The sequence below is a fragment of the Dendropsophus ebraccatus genome, chromosome 2 (assembly GCF_027789765.1).
Source record: "Dendropsophus ebraccatus isolate aDenEbr1 chromosome 2, aDenEbr1.pat, whole genome shotgun sequence".
Classification (NCBI taxonomy): Eukaryota; Metazoa; Chordata; class Amphibia; order Anura; family Hylidae; genus Dendropsophus; species Dendropsophus ebraccatus.
Window position 1 is genome coordinate 152,154,492 of NC_091455.1, and position 12,211 is coordinate 152,166,702.

Sequence of the window (12,211 nt, forward strand, 5' to 3'; positions counted from 1 at the left end):
GAGTACCCAGAGGAAAAACATGCAAATATGGGGAGATGTTGGAGGTCAATTATAGATAAAATTCTGAATACCATCTGTCACCTGATCACTTTCAGACAGTTGACATATGATCTATTCTTCATGTTACTCCTATTACATTTGGAAGAGGTTCATTTCAGAGGTCGCAATGATATGCCATTTAATCTTTAGGAAAATACTAATGAATAATAATGAATGGCAATAAGCTACTATTGTTTCTATGGTAAATATGAAATTGTGCACTAATCTCTATGGAGAATAGCTGGAGTTTTACATTGCAGTTGTATATTCTTGTCTTTCTGGAAGTTTGAGAACATACAGCCAGTGTAAAAACATATACCACAAACTATACAATAGCAAAAGAAACTCCTAGCAACCCTGTGACATAGAGGGCCATACAGTAATGGTGGCCAGAAACAATAGGTTAATTGGTTGTATCAATGACATTATATGATCAACCTCAGGACAACATTGTATGATCTGGTAGGTAAAGATTAGGGAACAGCATGGTGCCTCAGAAAAGTTCACTTGTGGCTCATACAGGATTTGCTTTAGTAATGAATTGGTTATTGAGGATAAATAAAATGTATACATTGTAATTGTATACGACTAATCGGATATTGTCTTTCATAGAGCAGGTCAGTGTGTTCAGAAAAGCAATGCCCTAAATGATGGAATTTCCCCTTCATATTACATCATGTTGTACTAGCTGGTGGGGGTTGAGCTGACACCCCCCTCCAGGGCTGTGTACAATGAATGGAGCTGCACAGTGCAGGGTTGGTGGCATGGGTGTCCCAGAGATGTGAGGAAGACCCCCTATGTGTGGCTTGGCCCCACTAACCTGCACTATGTATATCCAGTGCCCTGGTAGCCAGGGGCAGATATAGTGGCAGGTGGCTGCAGTGGCATAGTGAGTCCCCCACTCACTATGGTAGATGACTAATGATCCGCAGGTCCCTCCAGTTATACACGACATGTTGTATGTACTGTGCGCTGTTAGAGTGGCTGTGCCCGGCCCCTCATGCCACCATTCACCAAAGTTTCCTGACACTTTCCTCTAAGTGACGGGGATCCCGCAGCAGGGCGGCGTGTTGGTGGCTGGCAGGCCGGCTGCTGAGCGGTGGCCCCCTCCTGTAGCCACACTTGTGCCCGCAGCCTCTCCACATAGATATGTGCGGGAAACAAAAGAAGCCCGAGCCCCCCTCTTCTCCTCCGCCGCCGCCGCATTCATGGGTGTTCTCCGAGGTGCACTTGAACACAAATCAGATTCAGAGACTCCCCTTCTCCTCCTCCTCTTCAGGACACCGAAGCATGGATTGCGCCTCGCCGCCCGTACTCCCCGGCCGGACGTTATGCGCTATTCATGTGCCGGGGCGTGTCTGGAGCTCGCTCTCTATATAGCCACAACCTGAATGAGAGAACAGATGGGTAAGAGAACCTAGAGAAGGGGCAAGTAACAGGCCTAGCGGTGGCAGCGTCTCATACTTCTGGGGCACCGTTTACGTTGTGTGCGGTGAAGGGGCGGATTGAGCGGCTGGCTCCGGGCTCTCAGCGGGACTTCTCGGAGTGTACAGTAGAGGTGTACGGGCTCGTCACGTGACCGCCGAGACTTTGTATGTGGAGCAGCAACATGTGCATGTGAGGAGCGCTGAGCCAGGTGAGTACCTGCCGCCTACACAGCCTGTGACCTGCGGAGTGTCCGAGTACCGCCCTAACCCGCCCGTGTCCCTCTGTGTCCCCGCAGCCTCTGCCAGCCTAGGATCTCCCGCAACTGCCGCCTTCACCTCTGCCCTTGGCCCCCGCTTCAGGGACTATGCTCTCCAGCCTGTACGTGCTGTATGGAGCGGCGCTGGCGCTGTGGCTGAGCCCGGTGGCGGCAGTGGGGCCGGTAGTGCAGTGTGAGCCTTGTGACTCTAAAGCCCTGGAGCAGTGCAAGCCGCCCGGTCCGGACTGTGCCGAGCTCGTCCAGGAGTCCCTGTGCGGCTGCTGCTGGACCTGTGCCCTGACCGAGGGCAGCCGCTGCGGGGTGTACAGCCAGAAGTGCGGCGCCGGACTCCAGTGCAGACCGGGAGCTGACGAGCCCAAACCGCTGCACGCGCTGCTGATGGGCCGGGGGGCGTGCGTCAATGTCACCGGCGGCAGGAGCCACCCACCAGAAGGTAAGAAACCGCAACACTACCGCATGTGAATTAAGTCCTATGCTATACGGTGCACTCGTGAAATGCTAGGCAGTATCTGTAGGAATGTGCTCCTGTCCGGGCTTATAGACTTTACTTATTGTTCTCCTTTATGTTTTCCCATACTGTATATGTTTCTTCTAGCGTTTAGCGGACTCCCATACATTTCTTAGGCTAGGTCACCTCTCTCATTCTCCCTTTCATTACATTTGGTTATGTTGTATATAAAAGCATGTTCTGCAGCACTGTTGGAGATATATAGATAGATATATAATGTGTTACAATGTGTCTTCTTATTTTATAAGCAAGTCCATAAGCTACATTTAAAGTATATGTCACACACACACACACACACACACACACACAGCGCCAGTGTGAACATAGCCCTAACACAGCACATGAAAAATGTTAGCTCAGCATGTATGTTCATAGGCGATGGTAACCAAGAAATAAGGAGGAGGATGATGATGATGATGATGATGATATTTTATGGATATTGGTGTTTTAATATGTGTTAGTTTGGAGCTGGAGGCCATCCCTATAAAACATTACCCAAACCCTGATATACTGCTGGAAGGAGTTCCTATAGTTGCCAAGGGTTTATTCCCTCTTCGCTAAGTATTTTCCTTCATGTAAGAAATAGAATGCCAATAACATCTTGGGTTGTTTATTTATTGACAAATATACATCTTGACAGAATAACAACTATATATATATATATATATATATATATATATATAATGTGTGTATTTATAATTTTTTTTTACATGTACTGTAGTAAAGCCTATAGGGAAAACAGCAGACCTATTTAATAGTTCATTTTTTTTTACTTTGACAGACTTTTGTGAGAATGCAATTTTTGTTATGGTCTGTTAAGCCAGGCCCCATATGTTCTCAGTATTTGCAGATCTGCTAATACGGAGAACTTTGTAACCCATTATTTCCTATGGTGCAATTCACATGCCCTGTATTTTTGCAGAACCGCAATCCACAACATAAAAAAGGTAAGGTTTTAAAGTGTTAAAGAGGTCCTTTCTGCGGGATTGGTGATACCTGATTACAAGAATTGAGGTCAGTTGTCCCCTAAGTGAATGGAGTGACAGCACATATACTGTATACTATTCCAGAGTTCAGTGCTCTGTAATGTCTAGAGGTCCTATAGAGAATAAATGGAGTGGTGAATGAGCTTGTCTGCTGCTGCTGCTTCTTTCAGTTAGAGGAGAACAACTTCCCTCTGTTCTCATGATCTGTGGGGGTCCCAGTGGTCAGCCCCTCATTGACTGCCTTATTATTAATAATGGGATAACCCCTTAAGGGTGCATTCACACCTACAGGATCCGCAGCAGATTTGATGGTGCAGATTTGATGATGTGTTCAGTTATTTAAATGAAATCTGCTGCAGATCTGCAGCAGAAAATACGCTGCGGATCCGGTAAGTGTGAACGTACCCTTAGACTGGAGCCTGATGGTGATTACTGCACATGTGTACGTCCTGAAAGAGATTGCAGTTTAATGTATTTCCATTGGATCCTAATGGTGGTTTTACACAGAACGATTATCGTTTGAATTTGCACGATAACTATCGCATTTGAGCGATAATCGTTCCGTTTAAATACAGCGACCGATCAATCGATGAGCGAAAAACATGTTCTCAAATCGTTGTTGGTCGTTCTCAAAAAAATCGTAGATCGTTCCGTGTATCTTTCACCGATAACCTAGGCTTAAGCGATCGCAAAATGATTTTTCCGTATGATATATTGTTCCGTCTAAATGCTGATCGTTATGAAAAACACATCATTCCATCGAAATCGTTAATCGTGCGAATTATCGCTCTGTGTAAAAGTACCATAAGGCATAGCATTTGTCTATGCAATGTCATGTATCCTCCACTTTGTGCATATAACTACTAAAGACCCTGCGTACTGATATCACAGGTGCATATTGTGTCCTACTTTGCACTGCAAGCTCACATGAGATTACATCACATTACAATGCGTGCACAATATCACTGTGGAGGTTGAAAAACAAGCGACTGATATAGCAGCGATCTGCTACCGTCGCCCCATGGAATAGGAGCGACAGCAGCAAACCGCCGCTATCCTCTATGGGCTGCCCGGACGATCTAGCGATTACCTGTAGCCCCTCCCACACTCACCCACTCGCTGCTGCCGCGTGGAATAGAGGTGGCAGCGAGCGGGGGACAAGGAGTAAATGAGCGCTAATGGTGCTCGTTTGCTCCTCTCCGTCCGCCCGTGGAATAGGGCCTTAAGGCTGAGACAGAACCCACCAGATTCATTAGGTTCTGCTAAATGTGTGTTGTGTTAGGATGATGCCAGAAGTTTGGGAAGGCATGTTGGCTTTTGTCCCCTTTTCCCGAAGAAATAGACAGGTCGACACAATATTACTATTGGTTCATGACTAGACACAGGTAGTGGGCAGTTGAGGGAGAAATTTTAAAGAAGTAACAGAAAATCCAAGTAAAACTGAACCTTTATTAAGTTAAAAAGACTCAAAAAAATCTATTGTAAGCTACACAAAGACAAGGGGGGGGGGGATTTATCAAACTGGTGTAAAGTAGAATTGTCTTAGTTGCCCCTAGCAACCAAATTCCAGTTTACATTCCTCACAGATTTTTGGAAAATGAAAAGGGGAATGTGACTGGTTGCCAGGGGCGTACAGTTTTTTTTTTTTTTTTTTTCCTTATAGCGCCCCTGACAACAGTGCCTATGTTTGGTTTGGTGTGCATATCCATAGGGACTCACTTATGCCTGTTCATTGGCATTACTTTGGGAAGAGACTCTAATGGTGCATTTACAGAGATTTACACACTATAACCTTAATAAAATCCTTCTGGATCTTCTAAAATATTAGCAAACTATGTTTTTTTTGTTATTGAGAAGTATAATCCACTAATGCATTAAAGGGATCTAGAAGAAAAGCTTTAAGATGAAAATGTGGTCAGGGTGGTATGATGATTAAAAACATGTTTGCCTGCTGCTGATTCCCCCCCCCCCCCCCCCCCCCCCCCCCCCAGCCATTGTAGTCTTTAGTAGATCGCGCCTCCTGTATGTCCCAAATATGTAGGTAGTGCCCACAGGGTGGGGTGAGTCACTTCTGTAAAAAGCGATTGGTTTAGTGGGTCTTTCATCTGTGTAAGGGCGCCTTTACACAGAGATTAGCTTCAGAAATCTGTCAGATAAAAGCCAGGAACAGACTATATACAGAGAACAGGTCTTAAAGGAAAGCCTGAGATGTCTCCTCTCTTCAAATTCATTCCTGGCTTTGGCTTCAAAAATCTGTCAGATAAATCTCTCTGTGTAAAGGCAACCCTAGGCCAGATTCACACGTATCGGCAGTGGACTTTACAATGCAAATTCGCAGCAAAATCTGCTGTGGATCCCTTGCCTTTTAGTTTAGCAGGTACAGTATGCACTGGCCAGCGAGGGGTTGTCACTTACATTCTCGCTGCAAGTATGTATTTTCATAAGGGATCCGCAGCGGATTTTGCTATGAATTTGCAGTGTGAAATCTGCTACGGATCCGTTTCATTGTGAATCTGGCCTTAGGGTGAGAACAGGAAGTGCTAAGCAGCCGTCTCCAGTTTGGGATCGGTGACAGATTAACTTGCATATTTTTATTGTTCCTGCCACTTAGACATATAAAGGGGGAAGAAAATTATGGTCCTGCTGCAACTCTGGTTTTTGTTCCTCTTGTCCCTGCTCTGTGTGTGACAGCAGCCTAGTCCAATGACACATCCTCTTCATATTTATCTTGAATGTAATAGATGATTAGATGTCATATGTCCTGTTACCAACATATGGAAGCTCTCTTGGGACCGTAACGTGGCATTCATACTACAAACTCTGCACATCCTTATGTTGTGGTTAGTGATTGGAAACATTGATGACATTGACTAATGCTGCGTTTACACGGAACGATTATCGTGCGAATTTGCACGATAACGATCAAATTTGGAACGATAATCGTACGTGTAAACGCAACGAGTGAGAAATCGTTAATTTTGATCTTATAACATGTTCTAAAATCGTCGTTTGCAAAAAAAATTGTGGATCGTTCCGTGTAAACTGTCGTTAACCGATTTTTATTTATTTATTTATTTTTTCCCTATGTGTGAGATAGGCTTAAGAGATCGCAAAACGAATTTTCCGTACGATATATCTTTCCATCTAAACGCTGATCGTTATAAAAAAAAATAGTTCAAAATCGTGAATTATCGTTCCGTGTAAACGCAGCATAAGGGCCCTAATTACACTAACAGAGATCTGACACATTTTTACGGCCAAACCCAGGAACAGACTATAAACAGAGAACAGGTAATAAAGGAAAGATTTGAGATTTCTCCTTCAAATCCATTCCTGGTTTTGGCTGTAAAAATCTGTCACACCACACTGAGGAAAAATGCAAAGAACTTGCAGCGAATTGGACTTGGACCTGTGACCCTAATGGTCCTATTTACACGGGGAGATGTGCAGTCAATAAAGATAGATTATTTTTTTTTATTTTATTTTTTTAAGCAGTGCTTGACAGGTCTTTGGCTGATTTGCTGCCCCTTTTACACGGGATGATTAACAGCTGCAGAAGCGTCTCTTGAGCGACCCTTCTGGCCAATAATCGGCCTGTGCAAAAGGACCTTAAAAGCAACTAGTAGTACCAATTGTCCTTTTCATCGTACCTCTAGTGTTACATTGCAGCTCTGTGGCCTCCTGTAAAGTAATAAAACCAGTGAGAGGCATCATGTCAGAGTTGTAGAAAATCTAGATATTTTACTGCTTCTTAAAAGATTCTGTTCACAAAACCTAAACTGTAAACTTTTTGACCGTTCTGGGTAGCTAAGAATCATGAATGTGCAGCAGATATGCTAACCAGATGGGATGTTTTGCCGTACAGTCTGCACTTACTTATTCTATCTAATGCTCACGCAGTTACTGAAGGTTGACGTTTTAATTTATTTTTGTAGATAGAGGAAATGTGCTCTGCTGTTACACTGTGGGTCATATTTGACTTGTTTCTGTGAGCAATGTTTATACTTTCTGACTTTTATTAACTAGGTAACATGGACTACAGCCATACTGTACCCAGGTGTTAGTGTTTAGGTATTTCAAATCAACTGCTACAATAAAGTTATACAAATTAGTAAATTACCTTTATTAAAAAAAAAAATAAAAAATCTACTAAATTCTGTTAGTACTTAACAGCTACTCTCTACCCAGAGGTTTGTGTTTGTGGGGGTAGGGGTTGCTGTCAGTGGTTTACCATGAAGACACGGACCGTAAAGCAGTTGCGTGGTCTGCCTTCATAGTATTACTACTATTTATTATTTTTAAGCGCCCTTGTTTCCAGAGTGCTATACAAGTAAAAGGGTTGACAAATAGAACATTACAAGATCAAAACACAATTCATGAATAGGGTAAATGGCAGACTGGCACATGCGGCTTAAAAGAAAGGGTAGAGTTAAAGGTGACCCCCAAGGAAGCGGACTTGGGGAGGACAGAGTGCAGCCATTGATTGTGACTGAGAAATTTAAATAGAGGGGTGGGGAGATGGGGGAAAGATGATTAGTTCTGCTTTGTCCATGTTGAGTTTTAGAAAGCTGGAGGAGAAGGAAGATATAGCTGATGGAGTCCTGGATAGCAGAGAGTTGACAACCGGACCAGAGAGAGATCTGAGTGTCATCAGCATAGAAGTTGTACTTGAAGCTGTGGGATTCTAGTAGCCACACCACTGCCTCCCTGGCTCAAGCGCTGCGGCAGCTAGACCGCCTCTCCATTCCACTGTTTATGGTTGCTTGAGCTGTGACATTGCAGGCCCACACAGCCAATCAGCCTCTGCAGCGGGAAAGCACCTGGAAAGATTCGAACAGGTCAGAGCAGTGACACTGGAACCAGGGAGGTAAGTTTGCTTTATCATGTTCAAGTGGCCCATCCCACATTTGTATATTAAAGAGGATGTACCACCAGGTGCATCCTCTTTAATCTGACACAGGGATAGAACGGCGCATTCACGGGCAAGCCGGTTCCGCGGTCCATTTTTCGATCCGTGGCCCAGTTCCCGTGTACGGCACCTTTGTATCCACGGGTCCCGTGCTGATGCTCAAGCACTGGAGGCGGGCCGGCCCTCCCCCAGTGGGAGGGATTCTAACGGAGCCTCGTCATACAGGGGAGGGAATTCCCTCTCACAAAAAGTGGTTTCTTTTTTTTTTCTGTTTTTTTTTTTTTTTTTATTATTACATTTGATAAAAAAAAAGATCATTACGTCCCATTTACACAAATATGATACTAATAAAATTAAGCGATCATAGCGCAAAAGTATAAAGTCATTTTAATCATACCTATTTGCAAAAAATAGTTTTACTGTAAAAACAAATAAAAAATAAAACATTAGAAAAGGTATGTAAACATGCAAATCATTATATTCAGACTGACCTATAGAGTAAAGATAACATGTCAGTTTTACCGTACAGTGCATTATGTAAACACAGAACCCCTCCAAAATTTGCTAAATTGCTTCCCCCCCCCCCCCCCCAATTTCACCCCATAAGTTTTTTTGGGGGTTGCGTCATTCATTTTATGGTAGATTAATAGGCACCATTACAAAGTACATTTGTTCCTGAAAAAACAAGCCCTTATATGGCCCTATAGATGGACAAGTAAAAGAGTTATAGCTTTTAGAAGGCGAGGAAGAAAAAAACGAAAACTCAAAAGTTAATATTGTTGCGGTTATTTTAGGCTTTGCCCTTAAAGGGGTTATCCGGGTAACAAAAACAATATTCTAAACAATCCCCTTCCCAATACCACCCTATATCTATTATACATGAATAACCTATCTTGCACCCTTTTCCCTGTGTGTTTTTTTTTTTTTTTTTTTTTTTTCTCATTCTTATCCGCTCTGGACATGTAAAATAATATATTCTGGGTCCGCACTGACCACGCTCAGCTCCCTCTTCACCCCTCACTTTGTAGACTTGGTAACCCGACCCCCAGGAGACATTATCTGCATCATCTTTGTGCACCTGTGCTGCTTCCATAGACTTACATGTGTCCTTGAGCCTAGTTTTCTGTAATATGAAAAGTTCCTTCTCTGCTTGCTGTCAGTGAATGCAAGCATATGTATTTGTCTTTGTGTCACAGTTCTGTATGTTGTAAGTGTTATAGATGTTTTTTTTTTTTTTTTTTTTTTTGCTAAACAAACAACATTTCAGATACTATTTTAATGACGATGGAGACAACTGTATTGCTTCCCAGTGTAACAGAGCTACCCTTGTGCCTCCATGTAGTAGACAAACCCCCTCTGTGCCCCCATATTAGTAGATTTGCCAAATATGTGCCACTCAGTGTCTCCAGTTCAGGTGGTGTTTGTAATTAAGCTCCATTTACTTCAATGGAACTAAGTTTGAAACCCCACCCAATGTGGAGACGAGAGGGGGGAAAGTGGTCATGTTTTTGTAGCGCTGGTGGATAACCCCTTTAAAGGGGTAGTGCAGCAGTAAAAAATTATTCACAGACTAACACACATTACAAAGTTATACAACTTTGTAATGTATGTTATGTCTGTGAATGGCCCCCTTCCCCGTGTCCCACCACCCCCACCCGTGTACCCGGAAGTGTGGTGCGCTATACTCGCCTGTCACGTGCCGACACCAGTCTTCTATCTTCATTCAGCGACGTCTTCTTCGGGCGGACGGCGAACAGCTCCGACTGTTCCGAATGCCGGCCGCCCTCTGCAGCGTCATCCGATGCACAGCCGCGATTGGCTGAGCATAACTGTGCTCAGCCAATCGCGGCTGAGCACAGTTGTGATGCGGCGGAGGGGGGACGGGCGGCAGCGACTCGGCCGTCTGTCCGAAGATGACGTTTGGCATAAGATGGCGGACGGCCCTCGACACGGATCAGGTAATGTATAATGCACCACACTTCCGGGTACACGGGTGGGGGTGGGGGAGGGGGTGGGGGGACACGGGGAACGGGGCGATTCACAGACATAACATACATTACAAAGTTGTATAACTTTGTAATGTGTGTTATTCTGTGAATAATTTCTGAGCGCTGCACTACCCCTTTAAGGGGTTAAAGAGGTTTTTTCGGGAAAAGCTATTGACATTCTTTCCACTGGATATACTATCTATAGTTGATCGATGGAGTGCTGACACCTGCAACCCTGCTGATTAGCTGTTCGACACCTGTACTACACGGAGCTCAGGGTGGAAAGCAATTTGCTGAGGCTGAGGCTGCAATAATACATAGTTGCTATTACACTGAGCCAACTGCTTTTTGGAAAACCTCCTTACATGTCAGGAAAGCTGACGCTTTTTTACCAATACCAGTAAGCACTCTTATTCATAGATTAAAGAGAACCTGTTATTAGAAAATAAAACTTTTGACATGTCAAAATTTTTGATTGGTCAGGGTCTCAGTGCTGTGTGTCCATTTGACCTGGACGATCCATAGACAGATTATGCGTTCTCCTGATCAGTCATGACCAAACAAATCGTTTGGCATGTCTCTGTGACATGCCAAAATTTTTTGCTAATAACCAGATACTCTTTAAAGTGACTGTAACACCATGGCCCAGGCTGAAGCACTGGAGGCGGGCTGACCCACCCCCAGTGGGAAGAAACTCCAGCCCCTTCATGACGTGACTCCATTAGAATCAATGGAACCCTATCATAGAGGGGCTAGGGTTTCTTCCCACTAAGAGTGGGTCAGCCCGCCTCCAGTGCTTCAGCCTGGGCCATGGTGTTACAGTCCCTTTAAACCCCCTTCTCTCCATTTAAAACCTCACATTGGTAGCTTTAGATTATCAGTAAAAAAACATTATAGTTTGGACCACATATAGTATTATATTTCGAACTATGTGCATCAGTTACAGCAGCTATTTAAAGATGCTTGTTGAAAATAGGCATGACAGAATACTTGCCAGTGATGCATTCTGTAAAATACTTTGTTTACGGAGGTGGGTCCGTATGATTATCCAATTGGACGGAATTTTACAGATTGAGGCTGGGTTCACACTACGTATATTTCAGTCAGTATTGTGGTCCTCGTATTGCAACAATGTTGAAATTGAGTGGATGGCCACCATTTAATGGCAAATATTTGCTGTTATTTTAAAACAACGGCTGTTATATTGAAATAATGGCAGTTATTTACTGTTATGGCGGCCATCCACTCAATTTCAACATTGTGTGAACAGAGCCTTTCTGTGTTTTTAATCCCCTCCTGGTTTTGGTTGCAATATGAGGACCACAATACTGACTGAAATATACGTAGTGTGAACCCCGCCTGAATAGTATACCACAAATGGTGACATTTTGAATTAAGAAAGGGACCCCTTACATCATATAATTTTTCTTTTCTTCAGCATTTTGTAATTCTGATAGTCACTGCATGTATGTTAGTTGGTCATCACAATGACAGTATTGGCCACAAAGTGCCATAAAAATTGACTTAAAGAGTCACTGTCGTATTATTTTTTTTTTTTTGCAGAAATCAATAGTCCAGGCGATTTTAAGAAACTTTGTAATTGGGTTTATTAGCCAAATCTGCCATTATCTGCATGTAAAAAGCCTTTTCCCAGGTCCCCCCCTCCTTCCTCTTTTTCATCCACTCTGAAAAATCTGAAAATTGTGACTTGTTGCAGGAGACGTACCCTGTCTGCTCTAGGGAGAGGGGAGGGGGGACGAGGAAGGAGGGAGTTAGCCGGCAGCAGATAACAGAGGATTACAGGCACAGAGCTGGGTGACAGCTGTAATCCGAGCTCAGACAGGTCACTAGTGATGGTCAGAACAGATAACGGGTGAGGGATTTGTAGATTAACTCTTTGTTGTCCTGTTTTGGTCTTTTCTTTAGCTCTCTCCATAGGAGAACAATGAAGACAGGGGGGAGAGCTTCAAACTGCTTTTTCATGATAAAAATGCATTTTTCGGATAATAAACCCAATTACAAAGTTTCTTAAAATCGCCTGGACTATTGATTTCTGCAAAAAAAAATTTCACGACA

At 43.6% G+C, this 12,211-nt stretch overlaps 1 protein-coding gene across 1 annotated transcript in view; it reads left to right on the plus strand.

Annotated features, from left to right (window-relative positions):
* Positions 1–1,348: 1,348 nt before the first annotated feature.
* The window catches only part of IGFBP3 (insulin like growth factor binding protein 3), a 30,963-nt gene continuing 20,100 nt past the window's right edge, over positions 1,349–12,211 (plus strand). Inside the window, exons 1-2 of the mRNA XM_069958546.1 lie at positions 1,349–1,675; positions 1,763–2,177. Coding sequence (XP_069814647.1) covers positions 1,832–2,177 — 346 coding nt within the window. The 5' untranslated portion in view covers positions 1,349–1,675; positions 1,763–1,831. The remainder of the gene's footprint in view (positions 1,676–1,762; positions 2,178–12,211) is intronic.